General features: G+C 45.2%; 1 protein-coding gene across 3 annotated transcripts; it reads right to left on the bottom strand.

Moving 5' to 3' along the window:
* Positions 1-679: 679 nt before the first annotated feature.
* zc3h11a (zinc finger CCCH-type containing 11A) lies at positions 680-16,544 on the bottom strand. 3 transcript variants are annotated; one of them, XM_085352936.1, is made up of 17 exons: positions 16,448-16,544; positions 15,205-15,277; positions 12,768-12,892; positions 12,561-12,680; positions 12,060-12,183; positions 9,109-9,273; positions 8,960-9,025; positions 8,683-8,856; positions 8,487-8,546; positions 8,301-8,399; positions 8,151-8,213; positions 7,549-8,061; positions 6,753-6,808; positions 6,175-6,670; positions 3,948-4,108; positions 3,632-3,816; positions 680-1,731 (listed from the first exon to the last, which is right to left on the bottom strand). In XM_085352936.1, exons 3-17 carry the CDS (start codon positions 12,819-12,821, stop codon positions 1,512-1,514), a joined length of 2,556 nt encoding a protein of 851 aa, XP_085209062.1. In that variant the 5' UTR covers positions 12,822-12,892; positions 15,205-15,277; positions 16,448-16,544; the 3' UTR covers positions 680-1,511. The 3 variants fall into 3 exon arrangements, with proteins under 3 accessions (XP_085209062.1, XP_085209060.1, XP_085209063.1); XM_085352934.1 differs by having other exon boundaries at positions 15,205-16,544; XM_085352937.1 differs by lacking the exons at positions 15,205-15,277; positions 16,448-16,544 and having other exon boundaries at positions 12,768-13,265.
* Between the last annotated feature and the right edge of the window lie 649 nt (positions 16,545-17,193).

Genomic DNA, 17,193 nt, shown 5'->3' on the forward strand with positions numbered 1-17,193 from the left:
GCCATAAAACTTTCACATCTGGAGTTCCTTTGCAATAAATCCTTTCTATCTAGCTTAATCTTTTTTTCTACAAATCTGAATTGAGATATGATTGTCTCCTCTCTCCTGGTCCTCCCTGTTTCTCTTTGAATAGAATAAAACCATCTCCCTGTCCTCTCCTCCTTCCACCACTTTTGCTATCATTTTCTCTTTTACAATGCTCTTCATTTTAGCTTTGCTAGCACTGATATTTAAAACCTCTTGATCTCTCTTAACAGCCTGCTTTACAATTCTATCTGCCACCTCATTGCCAATAACACCATAACATGCTGGTATCCATATGAATTTATCAATGCCATCATATTTATTCTGTAGGTTGTTTGTAAAATCTTTATTAAAATTTCTGGTCTGCCTTCTGAAGCTGGCCAATGATCAACCAGAGTCTGACTTTGACGCCTTTTTTAAGTGTCAAAGTCAGACTCGTATGTACGTATGTATATGTATACATATATATATCGTATGTATACATACACACACACACACACACACACACACACGTGTGTGTATATGTATGTATATGTATATGTATACATACGTGTGTGTGTGTGTGTGTGTGTGTGTGTAAATGAAAAGTAAAATAAACAAGAATTCAAATTAATTTAAAATAATTTTTATTTACACAATAAATGTACAAGTCACTCTGAATAGTCAGCCTGTGTGAGGGTCAGGACAGAGACAAAGTAAGCTGATCTACTAACAGACCAAACAAAAAAAATCATCTCTAGGCAGTACTGCTAAAATCAAAGCCCCTCCCCCTTTTTTTCATTGTATAAAGAACATAGAAACATGTGAAACAGTCCCTGAGCTGTTCATAAATAACAAAGAGTTCTTACACACTGACACCACCTGCTCTAGGTTAAAAGGACGTCCATTACTAAACGTAAGTGATGAAAGAAACACACATTAATAAAACATATAAAGTGAGTACAGTCACGGGATAGACTCGATCACATGTGAATGACTGCACACACGCCTTTCCAATAAATTACTTTAAACGGTGATCATCGTAGGTTCTGTGACAGTCCTCGCTGAAATCAAACGGATCTATTCCATCACTGTCACGATGTGTGAACAGGCTCGTCCACTCACAGAACAACAAACACATAGTTCTGTTGCATACACAGTATACAGATACAACTTCTCTCTAAATGAACAGCATCCACACAAACCTGGGATCGTGGTAAGCACATCTCTAACACAACAGCTTTTGTTGGAGTGGGATCATAAACACACATGATGAAGAGGACTGAGGCCCTGCAGAGTAATTCCTCCATCATCAAATATTCACCTGAAGAGCAAATTATAGAAGACTGTCTTTGAGAGAAGATGATGAAAATGTAAAGAGCAACATATGGACTCATAGGTTAAAAAGTTATTTTAAGAACGAAATACATCTAAATAGCCCAACATCTACCATGGAGCTAAGTCCCACCGCCCAGAGAGACACAGGGCCGACTGCTGACTGCGTCCTCTCAGCTGTCAATCATTTCAGAAAGCTCTTGCAGCAGGTCGTCCTCTCCGATACTGGGGTCCACATCATCATCAAGGTGGTCGTCAGTAAACTCATTGATCAGCTCCTCGAAGTCATCCATGGCAGAGGTGGAGGCAGCGGCGCTCGAGGTGGAGGCAGCCCGGGATGCTGCAGTGCTGAGCCTCCTTGATCTGGGCTGAGAGGGTGTCTTCTGTACTGGGCTGAACGACAGAAAGCCTTGTTACTTCATTTCACGCAAACAGAGAAAAACTGACATGCTCTCAGAGAGGAACCTCTTCACCAAAAGCAGAGACACAAATAAATCTCAGGGAACCACTACAAAAACAACAGGTGACACCCGTGGCTCACGGGGTTGCCATGGAGCTTGCAGCAACTGGACAAAAACCCAAGATTAGGTACCAAGCTCCTACTACAACTGAAGGTGCACTGAGTACGAGAGCAGCCAATCTGAAAAATAGGATCATTTTTACCCAGGATGAGACAAACATCCATGAGTACATCAGGAGACGGCTACCACACCGCACGCTTAGTGAATACCTCACTGAGCAGAAACCCAAGAAAGAAGAGGAGCGAGGAGAAGAACAGTGATGGAAGGACAGGACTCTGCACGCTATGTACCACCGGCAGACAGAGGAAGTGGCTGAAAGGCAGCACAGGAACAAGCTCTGAGCACAGATCCATGGAGGCTGAGGTCTACCACACCAGGCAAGACCCCAGGCTGTGGAAAGATGCCCCTGAGACAATCCAGCACATAACAGCAGGGTGCAAGACGCTAGCAGGCAGGGCATACATGGAACGCCATAACCAAGTGGCCGGCATAGTGTACAGGAACATCTGTGCCGAGTGTGGGCTGGAAGTAGGGCTGTGCGATATGACCAAAGTCTCATATCCTGATATCAGACATCCATCGTCCGGTAACGATATAAATCACAAACATGTAACATTTTCTGTAAAGTCTGTGAATCTCGGGCAGCTCGACCTGCGTGAAGTGTTTCCAGCTGTGCGTCGTGTAGCTGAGTCGAGTGTTTTAACGATGCATGAAACGACACATGTTTAGACACAAGTTGTAACGGCGCCGTTTTCTTTCAAAGTTTGAGTCTGAGCTTTATTTTTAGCACCTGGCGTCTTTTTTACTTCTCATCCGTAAACTGTCTGCATCTTTTATGTGATTCAGTTTATTTTGAAAAGTCTCAACAGGATCTTGAGCTTTATTGTGAAAGGTTTATGTGGAACATAAACAAGCGGACACGTGATGCTGTTACTGTCGTTGTTGCTAACAACAACACATAAAAACAGGCGCTTGTCGTCCGTAGTGTGGTTGTATTAAATCTAAGACAGAGAGACCTTTAATAAAGCCGCTACAGTGACCATCAGAACATGAAAACAGCTGGAAACAGTTTATTTTGCAACAGCACCAAACAAACGATAGCGTAAATGAAACGATGTTTTTATATTGTCATCAGATATATATCGTTACATCGAACAGCCCTAGCCCCAGTCCTGAGGTCAACATGGGAGACGCCCCCAAGGGCGGAGAATGACCGAGCTAAGATCCTGTGGGACTTCCAGATACAGACGGACATGGTGGTGGTAGACAAACAGAGGAAGACGGCCGTAGGGATGGATGCAGCGAATGACAGCAACATGAGAAGCTGGAGAAGTACCAAGGGCTCAGAGAAGAGCTGGAGCAGGTGTGGAGGGTGAAGGTGACGGTGGTCCCAGCAGCAACCATAAAGCTCAAACAAGCTCAGACTGGTTTCCCAAACCTGATAGTAAGTGTACTGTAGTCAAACGGCGTCCATAGTTACTAGATCCCAATCCAACATAGCACATTTGATGTGCAGTCAACAATGCAAAGCACCACATCAGTGTGGACCAACATCTCTGAGGAATGTTTCCAGCACTGTGTTCGGTCTCTACCACAGTAATGACTGTGTTTGTAATGAAGTGCATACCGAACATAAATACTTATTTTCTGCTCTCACTTGCTACTTTTATTGTTCTTTCCCCAAAGCCAGACTGAATGGAACCAATGAGCACTGAGCTGGGGGCAGCAGCACACTAACGCTGATCTGTTTTTCTGTCTGGACTCTCGTTTACCTTTGGGGCACCGTGCAGGACTCTCTGGTGGTCGCACCACTGATGGGCAGACTGCTCTCTGGGCCTAGACTCTGTGTGAAGACAGGGACGGTCTGAAGCTCCTCTCCTGTTGGGCTAGAGCTGGAGGCAGACTCCAGCTGGGTGAAGTGACTCCATGCAGCATCCACGCCGGTGGATGGGAGAGTCTGACGAGGCAAAACAAATTCACAGCACACGAGTAATTAGTCCCTCCTCCTTCATCTGCATTCGTCTGTACAGGATTATCACAATAGAAATTAAACATGAAGTGCATCACACTGGACACATGCACCCTTACATGTCTGTCACTGGTTCGTGGCTCCTCTTTCGGTGCAGAGGGGCTGTTTAGAGGTTTAACAGCAACTACAGCAGACTGTTGTGCTCCCCGCCTCCTCTGGCCAGGCTTAACCAGCACTGCAGGCTTCATCACAGACGGTTTCACATTCAGTTTCGGTCTCTCTGTAAGTACAAAGTAATGCTTTAGTCTGCAGAGACTTTCCTGCCTCACACTAGGGCTGGGCGATATGACCCAAAATTCATATCTCGATATTTTTTAGCTGGATGGCGATATAAGATATATATCTCGATATTTTTTTTTAAGCCATAAGTTGAGAACAAAAAGAGAGTTCTTAGTCACACTGTGTCCCAGATGTCACACGGGCACTTTTATTTACATACAGCGTAGATGTACATGAAGAAATTACTCAAAAATAAATTATCAGCATTTATTAAATAATCATGGTCCATAAATAAAAGAAAACAATGTTGTTTTTGTGCATAACAAAAAGCTCACAATTGTGCAGTCAAAATGTAAACTAATAGACGCTGAGCAAAGACAGATTTCAGAGCTGCACCACGTCTCTGAACAGGTGCCATTTATGGTCCTTATACACACACAGTACGTATCACTCCGCGAGGCTCCTCCCCGGTAGCCGTAATCCTCCGACATCAAGCGGTGCAGCTCCGTAGCTTAGCAAAGTCATATTAAAACATTTTTTGACAGATTGCTGAGCGCCGTGTTCCACATAAAATCGGTTTGTGGTCAGCAAGCACAACCAGAATTCATACATAAGGCGCGCTGTCGATTTTTGAGAAAATGAAAGGATTTTAGGCCGTGCAGCTCCTCCGGGCTGCATGTCGTTAGCGCGGTTAGCTTGTTAGCGCGGTTAGCTCGCTAACACGTTGACGCCGTCCAGCCCCACGCACGGTAACTCGCTAACGGAGATTTTCCGCTTTCATCTTGTCATTGCCTGCAGGTGAAGCTATGGGGGAGTTGTGTTCAGTGCAGGAGAGGCGAGGCCGAGTAACGTTGCGTAGAGACAAAAGTGGACGAAAGAGAGGCAAACCTGCGGCTCCACAAGTATAATTATAACGTAACATAGACTATATCGATATAAACGATATTGTCACATCTTATATCTCGTATGAAAATATATCGATATTTTTAAAAAACTCGATATATCGCCCAGCCCTACCTCACACCATAGTTTGGTCACTCTGGTTAGACGTCACATGCTTTTGTTTCTTTTCACACTCCAAGAACTATCAGAGCGAACCCCAGTGTGTCGCTACAAACTACAAGCACTGGGAAACTGTTTGGCTCAAACTAAGCATGCACCTCCTGGTTGGGTCCGTTTAAGGTCAGCTTACAGTGCAGGGACAGGACTTTTTGACCCCCTGCTAAATTTGCATGTTTGCTCACTTACAAAGAAATGAACAGCTTCTAATTTGTGTTTAATCCTTGTTGGCAGGTACAACTCTAAGACATTTCTTTTAGGTGGTCACCGCGTTTAAGAAATTCTCAGGAGGGGTTTTTCTTGCTCGGCCACTCGAAGTTTCAGTTCCTCCCACAGATAAAGGACCAAACACTGGCTGATCGTAGGTGTTCTGGCAGAGGGAAGCAGGCTGCTGTCCAAGATGTTACCATGCACGGCCCACTCCATGCAGTGGAGTCACACTGCTCCCTGGCAGACCTCCACAGAACGGAGCTGCTCCTTCAAACACCGCGAGTCAAACTGATGACAGAGGACTTGCTGTTGGTGTGACCACGAGCCTGCTCTGCATGGTGTACACGTTACGGACTGATTCTTACACAGCGCTTCTCTACTCTCCTGGAGTACTCAGGGGGACTTTGTGGGTGTGAGTTAATCCATTATGGTACAGTTTAACTACACCATACCAATGTATAGCTTGTATGTAATGCGTTTTCTTTTCTGGATTCCTGGTTGATATTCTGCCCCTCTCCATTAAAACGATCCCTGCTCCAGGCTGCAAGCCAAGTATCCTTGGGCAAGATGCTCACCCCATGGTGCTCACCCCATGGTGCTCACCCCATGGTGCTCACCCCATGGTGCTCACCCCATGGTGCTCACCCCATGGTGCTCACCCCATGGTGCTCACCCCATGGTGCTCTCTGATGCATCCACCGGAGTGTGAATGTGTGAGAGGAAGCACCTGTGCATAGATCAAGTGCTTTGAGTGCACTTGGCTTAGAAAGATGAGTGACAGCACGAGTGATACAGTACCTTTGGTATCTGCAGTGTGCTCTGGGGACTCCCGATTCGTGTCCATCGCTTCCTCGGCAGTAGAGGCTCCTGTCACACGAGGCTGCTCCAGTGGTGACAGTGCAGAGGACACCTGCGTCTTCTTGTCTGGAGCGACCCTGGAGCTGGACTTTGTCCCAGCCTGCTGTGGTGAAGAGCTCTGCACAGTAACAACAGCAGCTGTTGTTTCAGGAGCGGCCACACCGTTTCCAGGCGGTGCAGCCGTTGACCTGAGAGTAATCAGCTTGTGAGCAGGAACTCTTTCGGTGGAACCGGCACATGGAGTTTTGGAGGAAGGCGAGGAGGAGGAGCGCGGTGATGAAGGAGCCTTCCTTTTGACGGTACTGCTGGCATTCTGATTGTGAGAAGGCTCCGTTTCAGGTTCTCCCACTTTGCCTTGTTCCAACATTTCCTGCTTTCGAAGGCGTTTCTCCCGCATGATCTCCTCAAAGGTCTTCACCTTGATATTGTTACTGGTCTACAAAGAGAGAAAATTAGCACTGCCAACAGCCCGATGACAAAGAAACCAACACTGAAGAAAAACAGAAAGCAGACAGTACCTGGGGTTCAGGAGATGCACTTCTGTGTGGCTTCTTCTCTGCGGCGATGCTGCTAGCTAAGTTCAACATAAGGTTCATGTTAGTGTTTCAAAACCATGTTAGGAGAAAACAAAACAATCCAGCAACACTTTCCTATATGGTCTACAATCTCTGTGTAAACAATCTATGAGCCTCGTCCAATCAGACGTCTGTAACTGAAAACAGGCATTGTGAAGAGGAAACCAGCTGCAGTCTCAGATGGGCGCGACAGCAAAGGCAGGTCTGATTTATGATGTTATGTTTATCAGTTGTGGACACGTGTGTGGTCTTCTGTGGCTGGTTCAGTGAACTTTGGTGGGGATGTGACGAAACCTGCAGACCCTTTGGACTCTGTGAGATCTATCGGCTTTTAGAGAACGTGTGGTTTGCTTGGGCACACGATGTGATGGCTCGGTCGTGTGTGTTGTGTGAGAAAATGATACTTCGTTTGCAGCATGTGGCGCTATGCGTCAGGGGCACGCGTAAGCATAAAAACGCCGTTATGGAGCGGCTTAATCTCGCCTCATTTCCAGCCATTTTACAGCAAAGGAGTCGCGCACAATAGAAGGAATGAACAATGGAACATGTATTCACCCACCCAGGGGAATTATGGCCTTTGTCACGGCCTGTGTTACACAGTCTTACCAACAGTTCATATAAATGTCCCCCCAAGTGTTGCCGACCAGTCAAAACCAAAGGCCATCAGAAAGACAGTGTAACAGATGTGCATGCACTTCCTGTAATAGCACAGATGTAATATGCAAAAAAGCAGCCTTACTTTGGGGGGCCAGCTTCTTAATGCGCAGCAGGCGGGGCTTCTTGGCACCGCTCTCCTCAGCGTTAGACCTCTTCCTGTTTTCAGCGTCCACTGCCTGCTCGAGCTGACTCCTTGCTGCCTTCTCCATGCGGATTTCTTCCAGGGTCTTTACTCTAATCCGGCCCGCGTTTGCGACCTCAGGCCCAGCTGTGTGGGCCTCCTCCTGGCTCTTGCCCTGATCTCGCTCTGCTGTGTGATTGACCTCAGGGCGGGGCTTCTGTTCCAGCTCCTCCTCTTGTCTTTTCTTCTTGTCGTGAAGAATCTCAGAAAATGTTTTGACATTGCAGAGGGAGGCGTCGTTCATGGCGATGGCTCGCTTTGTTCCACTGCTGGCTTTGCTCTCGGTGGCTTCTGTGGCTCTGGTGCTTTTCTGGTTGTCGCGCTGGGACCTGACCGCCTTCTCCTGTTTGATCTGCTCCAGAGTCTTTATGTGGATAAGCTCAGGAACCTTCTGTGACACCGCACTGCTCTCAGCTGCAACCATGACAACACGTTCTAGCACATGGCTGTGATTTATATTATTCCACAATCGATGTGAGTGTAGCTCATATCAGCCTGCTTACCTGGTTGACTGGCTGCAACGGGATCACAAAGCAATCCAAGTCTTTCCTTTACAGGTTTGAGAGCTGAAGAAACAGAAGACAGGCGAGGCTTCAGTGTGAATGGCAGCATAACGAGTCAGAGGCCACAGCTGCAGCTCTTACAGCACTGACCTTTGTGAGGGGGCAGAAATGGTTGGTCCACATCCACCACCCTACCCAAACGCTTAGCCAGACTCCTTTTCAGGGGGACATCTTCTGCACTTCTTAGATCTATGTGAAGGACAAGCAATGAGCTTTTAATCTCTACATTATTACTCACAATAGTATCTGACAACTGCAGCAAGAGAGCAAGTTTACCAGTGCTGTTAATCTTTCTCCCAAGTCTTTTAGTCACACTAACTCTGGCTCCCCCAGGCTCTACAAACACCAGAGAGATGAGAGTTAAAACACAGAACAGTTCAAGTTTAAAGTAGATCTGCCTCAGCAGCAGCAAACAGGAGCGCCACCAACGTTACACAGAAGACTGGGAAAACACAGCTGTTACACTTTTTACCATCTCGTGAGTCAAATACATCTGGTCGAAATAACGTCTGGATGTTTTCTTTCTCCACACTGGTGGATGTTTCGGTAGTCTGGAGGGGGTAACCGGCCCTCTTCATGCTGGCCTTAAGGGCTTTCCTTAGCCGGATCTCCTCCAACGTGCTCACTCCAAAGTTCAGGGAATCGTCTGTGAAGACAAAAGGTTTTAGGAGATGTGGGAGGCTAAGATGCTTAACTCACAAACCCAGATACGATGTCAGGTGTGAGCTTGTGTCTCTCTGCTGCTGCACCTGATTTGGGCAGCTTTCTAGGCGAAGGGCCACCCTTTCCCTCCTCTCCCTCTTCTGAGAACTGGTCTGAAAGACATCCGTGATGAGAATCAAAAAAACATTAACTTCATTGCAGAAATACATGTTTTCTAAAGTCAGGTTCAGCTCACCGTCCTCATCCTCATCATCGTCTGCTGGATTAATCACGACTGGTGGATGGGTGGGGCTCGGCACCGGCTCCTGCGTATCAGTCTTGACACTTCTGAGCTGAGGGTTCACTGTGGCTGCCGGGACAGTCTGTTCCTCGTGGTGCTGTTCCTCCTCCTTCCTTGCGTCTGGGACGGTAACAGCCATGGTCATTAGTAGGGCTGGGCCATATCATACACGCTACGAGAACACGCATGTGCAGAGCCTTTGTTTTCATACGCACATGGCAGTAAAAGCATGGGAAGGGCGAAAGCGGATCGTTGAGTGAAACGGATGAACCAGAACTGGTTTGTAAAAACGCTGCAACTTCAGTAGGGCTGCTACGAGTAGTCGACTATCAAAATCATCACGACTGATTTAATAGTCGACGCGTCGTTTGAAGCTTTGTAAGATCACAAACGACGCAGGAATGAGTAGCAGGATTTAAGAGTGTAATAACGGACTGAAACAGAAGATGGCAGCACTGCATGTACAAGGATGCCAGCTACCGTTAAACCCCGAAGAAGAAGAAGCTGTGTCCCAGAATTCATAGCGTGAGCTGTGTCCCAAAACGTCGGCTGCATCCTCCTGAGGACCCGGCCTTTGCGGTCTACGTGGGCTGGGTCCTTCAAAGACCGAGAAGGCCGGAAGTGCGAGGCTGTGAAATGTGACGGTCCAGCCTTCAGATTAGCGTCGCCGCTGTCTCGGAGGAGTTTAATAAACTCGCCGTCTGCTACTTGCTGTCTAAAATCTAACCGGACACTGGAGTAAACTCTCGACTGTCTCACACACTGTTTAATCAGTTTTCTGTTTGACGTTTAGTCAGCTGTGTGAAAACCAAGGAGGAACCCACCCGGGGGATTAATAAAGTTTTATTTAATCTAATAATCTAATAACTTTGATCTCAGCCAAACGATTGACTCAGGAACAAATAAAACAGAGAAAAAAGGCAAACAATTACATTTTTAAGTTCTCCGAGTGACTTATATCATGTTTAACCTGAGTAGTGAAAGAGCGGGGTCTGAAAACGACGAAGCCGGGAGTCCGCTGTTCTCGCCGGCTGTGTGACCATTGAACCCCCTGCTCGCTATCGAGCTGGTGGGTAACAGACGTCTCCGAACACGTCGAAGCAGTTTTGCAAATATGCGATATCTTGATAAACCGAGCAGATATTTGATGTTTACACAGCTACTTTCTCGCCTGAAAATATGTTAAAAGTTTATTTTGTGACCCAGAAAGATTAGTAAGAGTAATTTTAAAACTTAGTAGCGGCCGCCATTGTTGGCAGCTGAAATTTGGCTGGGCCACGCTATGAATTCTGGGATATGGTGGGCCACGAAGGACACACCCGACCCATCCTTCAAATTCGGGGAAATGAAGGACGCATTTGTCGGCTGCATTCAGAGGAGTCGACGAATTGGGACAGCCTCGTCGTCTGGCTGTGACGTAATCGGCCTTCAAATGCGGCCTCAGGAGGAAGCAGCCGACGTTTGGGACACAGCTGCGGCCCTGCTCAGCTGTCAACAATGGCGGCAGCTAGTTAGTTTTAATGTTACTCTTATTATTCTTTCTGGATCACAAAATAAACGTTTAACATATTTTCAGGTGAGAATGTAGCTGTGTAAACCTCAAATATCTGCTCAGTTTATCAAGACACCACATATTTTCAAAAGCGCTCCGACATTTTCGGAGACGTCTGTTACCCACTAGCTCGATAGTTAGCCGGGGGCTAGGTCACTAGAGCCATGAGAACACCGGACTCCCGGCAGATCGTTTTCAAACCCCCCGCCGTCTTTCACTACTCAGGTTAAACATGATATATAAGTCACTTAGATAACTTAACAATGTTGTTGTTTGTTATTGTTTTTCAGTATTTTATTTGTTCCTGAGTAAATCGGTTTGGCTGAGATTAAAGTTTTTAATGTCAAACAGACAGCTGATCATCAGAAGTGTGAGATGCTCCAGAATCTACTCCGGTGTCCTGTTATATTTTAGATAGCAAGGAGTTTATTAAACTTCACTGAAACAATCTGCAGATTTCATTAAAAGTTAAACTGTCATCTTGTCTTTATTTTTAGTTAGCACCTTAAACACTTAAAGCTGTAAGCTAATGATAGTTATATAAGAGCAGATGCTGCTGGTGCAATAAGCTGTACTCTGTACGTCCAGTGGATGATGATCTGATTAGTCGGCTATCACAATAATCGTTTGTGGCGGCCCTAAACTTCACTGGTGTGGAACTGGTTTAGCTTTCGTCTGTCAGATACACAACAAAGCACTATTTTTGGTAGCGCATGCTAGCGGGCCGTCGTTATTACCGTGTTGTTTGGAAAATACGGCGCACTTAAAATCAATCCTTTGATTTTTCTGAAAGTCGACAGAGCCCCTTATAATCCCGTGTGCCTTATGTATGAACTCTGGTTGTGTTTACTGACCTCGAAACGATTTTATGTGCACGGCGCTCGAAAATCTGTCAAATGTTTCAGTGCGACTTTGCTAAGCTACGAAGCACCGCTTGATGGATTGTCGGAGCGTTATGGCTATCGTAGGCGGAGCCTCGCGGAGTGATACGTGCTGTGCTTCAACATAATGTTACCGTGTTGTGTGTGTATGACCTCTCTTTAAGTTTGTGGATGTTATACATGGTTATGCTGAGGATGTGTCGGCCAGTTTCCACTGGAAATGCTTTTTGGTTAAACTGTCAGCGAGGAGTTTGCACTGTTACATGTTTATATTTTTACTTAAAAAAAAACAGCTGCTTGTTTAAGTGGAAATACATTGATGGGTTTTTGCACTAACAAAGTTGTGGAGTTGTAAAGCATTTTGTCTCGTGTCAGTTATATCGTTATGGCACATTTTCAAATGTATATGGTGATAAATACTTTGGGCCAGCATCTTGCTGTAGTGGATGTAAAATGTGTGTGTTTGAACTCACTTTTATCAGGCTGGACAAAGACGCCTTCTATGTAGCGAGGCTTTTCATGGTAGAAGGCACAGTGTGGCTTCTGGCAGCCTGCCGGCTGCTTCTCCCAGTAACACGAGATCTCCTTTCGATTTTTCTGTTTTGATGAAGAACATTAACATGTAAACATTCTGTGGTGTCCATCTGTCGTGAAACAACATGCATGAGGAGAAACGCTCCTCACTCTCAGAGGAGGCTCAGAGCCTCCCTCTTGTCATGAATGGCTCCTCCTAATGACACCACTCTGGACTATGTAGCTAAGATCTGAATGAGAGGGAACGTGCCACCGTTTTAACCAGCCTCGTGTTTCTGAACAGCACTTCAAATCTGACAGAAGGAGTCAGGAGTGGAGATCCTGGTTTACAGGGAGGCTTTTTTACTCTTCATTAATGGCCATTCAAGACACACACAGCCTTGACTGGGCAAAGCCTGAAGGAGAGGACTTCAGCTTTCCTCCATTTACATTTTGCTTACCGTTATTTTCATGTGGCGAAACTTGCAGACAGCACGAAAGCAGCGTCCTTCCTGCCAGAGGCTGCAGGTGGTCTCGTTGCCCATAGCTGCCTCGCAGTGTCTGAACGGACAACTGTCTCCCTGCACAGACAAACAGTAAGCTTGGACTCTTCTTTCTGGTCACCAACACTTTCTAGCCCAATGTGTGCATGTAGCAGGCTTGTTTACTTTGCTGCAGGTAGAATAGTAAAAGAAGTAGCAGTCGTCTCCATGGCTGGTCATAGTAAAGCTGTAGTACAGGAACGACCTCTAAACCCAGCAGCTGGATCTCTTATGGGCCGACAGGAACCTCCCTGACAACACAGAGCAAACCAGACATCACATCTCAAACCAAGCCAGCACCTCTGGTACACTCTGGATGCTTTTCAAGGGAATAGGGCTGTTTGATAGAACGACATCTATCGTTTCATTTACGCTATCGTTTGTTTGGTGCTGTTGCAAAATAAACTGTTTCCAGCTGTTTTCATGTTCTGATGGTCACTGTAGCGGCTTTATTAAAGGTCTCTCTGTCTTAGATTTAATACAACCACACTACGGACGACAAGCGCCTGTTTTTATGTGTTGTCGTTAGCAACAACGACAGTAACAGCATCGTGTGTCCGCTTGTTTATGTTCCACATAAACCTTTCACAATAAAGCTCAAGATCCTGTTGAGACTTTTCAAAATAAACTGAATCAAATAAAAGATGCAGACAGTTTACGGATGAGAAGTAAAAAAGACGCCAGGTGCTAAAAATAAAGCTCAGACTCAAACTTTGAAAGAAAACGGCGCCGTTACAACTTGTGTCTAAACATGTGTCGTTTCATGCATCGTTAAAACACTCGACTCAGCTACACGACGCACAGCTGGAAACACTTCACGCAGGTCGAGCTGCCCGAGATTCACAGACTTTACAGAAAATGTTACATGTTTGTGATTTATATCGTTACCGGACGATGGATGTCTGATATCGGGATATGAGACTTTGGTCATATCGCACAGCCCTACAAGGGAATATTTAAACACTCAGTGTCAGTGTGTACCAGGAACCACACAGGGATGCTGCGTCGCCCAAATGTCTACAAATGCTTTGGTTTTTGTAAACAAACAAAACAAAAACAGACATTACTTGGATACTTTGTTTAGCACAGAGCTGTGTATGAGCCAATGTGTGAGCGTTTCAGGAGCAGCTGTGGATGAAAAGGCTCCACACACTGATACACAACAGCAGCAGTGATGACAATGGCATAGTTTAATGTGGAAGCGCACACACCGTGAGGACCAAACAGCAGCGCTGGTCCTGCATCAATAGTAGTGAAACTCTCTGACCTGAGGGTCGTTAGGCTGGACAATCAATTACTATTCAATTAATTCTACACCATCATACCGTCCTGTTCTCAGCAGCTCAAAAACGTTGCATCAAAGCGCAGGGCGAACCTCAGAATACTGATATGCTGGCATTTCTTCACCGCAGCCAGCACTGTAATTGTATCCGAATACTCGATTGAATAATCGATTACTAAAACAATCGACAGCTGCAGCAGTAGTCTGAGTACAGCCAGAGCTACAAAATGACCTCCAGCAGGCCGCTGATGTGAAGGTCTCTGATCAAACAATCAGAAACGGACTGAGGAGGGTGGCCTGAGGCTTGTGGTTTGCCATGACCTCCAGGTCCACCACTGGTGCCCTACGCTGCTGCAGTGGGTCCTGGGATCCTCCTGGTGCACGACAATAACCACAATATGTCCCCGTGTATGTATTCAACACATATGTAAGACTGCTTTCTTCCATTTGTGCAACATCTCTAAAGTTAGAAATATCCTGTCTCAGAGTGACGCTGAAAAACTAGTTCATGCATTTATTACTTCCAGGCTGGACGACTGTAATTCATTATTATCAGGATGTCCTAAAAACTCCCTGAAAAGCCTTCAGTTAATCCAAAATGCTGCAGCAAGAGTCCTGACAGGGACTAGAAAGAGAGAGCAGATTTCTCCTGTTTTGGCTTCCTGTTAAATCCAGAATTCAAAATAGTTCGGGCTGGACCAGGTGACCCTGGATCCTCCCCTAGTTGTGCTGCTGGGTGCTCCCCATGACACGATGACTGTTTCTTCTTCACTCAATTTTTAATTCAGTTCGTTTCATTTATAAAGCACCAACCCCCGACGTGCACCCAGCACCTCCACAGAGGGTCGTTGTCAGCCCCTCCCTCAGCCTGGTTCTGCTGGAGGTTTCTTCCTGTTTAAAGGACGTTTGTCCTTCCCACTTCTGCCAAAGCGCTCATATGATTGTATTCTTTACTTTACAATAGAAAGTGCCTTGAGGTGACTGTTGTAGTGATTTGGCGCTTTGTACAAAAAAAATGAATTAAATTAAGCACTGCTAAGGTCACCGAGGACCACCACCAAGTTTAGCAGCACTAAAAACCCAAATAAAGATACTTAGGGTCAAAGATATTTGACCAGTTTGTAAAAGTTCTGAATCTGTACATCACCAACTAGATTCCAAGTCAAACAACAAGAAAACTTAAACAACTTGACGAATTTGTAGAAAAGGCAACAATAGTGCAGTGAGAGTAATCTGTAAAGCTGACCTGTACTCGTGGGAGATGCACTGCTGCTCATTTACCTGAGGTAGTAGAGAAGTGGTCTGCCTCCTGAGTGCACAGCTGGTACGGAGTCTCCACAGTAGTAAGGAAATCCTGAAGGAACACTTGATCCATGAGATAAGAGGAAAAGTGGGGTGGGTCTCCCAAAGACATTAGTCTTCCTACGACTTCCCATTTCTGAGACATCCTGATCTCTGCCAAACCGCTAAACAATACTGATGCTGATGCAATCAAGTCCTTTGGGCATTGCTTGTAAACCATCATTGATACTATTTGGTGGCTACTGAAATAAATAAGTAGGGGGACATAAACAGCATGAACAAGAAAAAATAGAAGAAACTCTAAGCGATGTGGGAAAAAAGTTGAGAAAGGTGGCGTGGTTGGCGGGAAAATCCTCAGCTTCTTCTTGGGCTTGTTGGCATTTACACATTTTGTGACATTTGAATGCTGGAGGTTGGGAGGAAAACCGTGCAGGACTTTCATGTCTTGGTTACCAAATGCTGGAGAAAAAAAAATTCTTCTGCCAATCAACTGGGGGCAAATTATCCGGATCCAGGGATCCCCAAAGAGGGCCAAGAGGACGGGTTTAAACCTACAAATACATCAGAAACACTCCCCGGGGAACTGAAAGGTGGTTATTGAAAGACAAACAGGACAAACACTCCACACAGCAACATGAAACAAGTGTGCTCGGACACACGCACATACTTTTACACTTCAAGTGTCTCATGCAGGAAAATCTACAAGTGTCGTTTTTGGGAGGCTTCACTCTACACACGCAAGCCTCAGCCTGCCAGTGACAACCGGCCTTAATTATCATCGTCATCTTAATTAGGACACAAACAGCAATTAAACCGAAACACTCAGATAACAATAACGAATCTCAAACTCGAGGAAAAGATCAATTTAAAGACCAAGACAGCCAAGAAAACATTCACATACTTACTGTTGAATTACAAAAAGTGTCTCAAAGCTAATGAACTACGTGACTCCCAGTCGGAAAATGCCTTGCCTTTATAGCTAACCTGGCTAACTAGTGTCTAGTTTAAAAATGTGAACTCTTAAATTATTATGATTAATAGATGAGCACTTTTTAGCTCGTGTACATAACAGAGGCCTACCGAAACCTTGGACGGTTAGCGACCTTATCGTTAGCTAAGCGTTCACACGGCCGTTTATTACCGTGGTATTCACGTCCGTGTTGTAACGTTTCAATGTAACTGCATACATATGATGTAAACAGTGTATGTAGTGTTCAATTACCAGTTTAAAATTTAAAAAGATATTTGAAAACTTGTAGAATATAGCAAGAAAAACCCGAACCCGCTCGAAGAAAACCAGAACTGCTCTCTGACTCAAGCAAAATGGCGACGGTGGAATACAAATACGAGGAGGGGGGCTGCGTGCTGTGTTCAAGTCGCAAGGAAAGATCGGACATTCGAAAATTACATTTCATTGTGCAGAATTCGCATTACCGTAAGCTCCCTCCAACATCAGAAACGCTAACTAATAATCACACTGAAAGAAAAATGAGACATCGCTTTCTGATTTCAAACATGTGCTTTTTATTTTATTTATTTTATTTATTTAAAAGTAAAAACCGGACAGTAGGGTCCGTGCTAGTGATGGTAAATTCGGTTATTTTTACTGAATCGAGTTTGAATGAGTCACTCACCGAAGTGAATCGTGTTTGAGTCATATGAGTCACAGAGTCAGTTGCCCAGAGAGTGCAAAAAATATACATTTTTACTCAAACTTAATTTGTTTCTCTTTTCATGTAAATCCTACTGCTAAGATGAGTGATTGAAAAAGAAAAACAACTAGTTTTATAGAGCAAAAAAAAGATTTCTAATGGGAACATTGATTTTTATTTTTATTTTATTAGTATTTTCCTCATATGTGTCAAATATATATTTTCTCATCTAAATGTCCACTGAGCTGTGAGCCAGGGGGCGGTAATGCGCCTTAACATTGGTTGCCAACCAAGAAGAAGAAGAAGAAGAAGCTGT

The sequence above is a fragment of the Diplotaxodon limnothrissa genome, linkage group LG5 (assembly GCF_057381915.1).
Source record: "Diplotaxodon limnothrissa isolate DT_005_m linkage group LG5, D_limnothrissa_male_GT1.1, whole genome shotgun sequence".
NCBI classification, from domain to species: Eukaryota; Metazoa; Chordata; class Actinopteri; order Cichliformes; family Cichlidae; genus Diplotaxodon; species Diplotaxodon limnothrissa.

What these genes read in the sequence shown, in the direction of transcription:
- zc3h11a (XM_085352936.1), bottom strand. Translation starts at nt 12,821, where the DNA reads ATGACCAGCCATGGAGACGACTGCTACTTCTTTTACTATTCTACCTGC. An exon ending in CTTTGTCCAGCCTGATAAAA is followed by an intron (nt 9,274 to 12,059) that starts GTGAGTTCAAAC and finishes TTACCGTCCCAG; the next exon opens with ACGCAAGGAAGGAGGAGGAA. An exon ending in CGTTGCAGCCAGTCAACCAG is followed by an intron (nt 8,062 to 8,150) that starts GTAAGCAGGCTG and finishes TCATGGTTGCAG; the next exon opens with CTGAGAGCAGTGCGGTGTCA.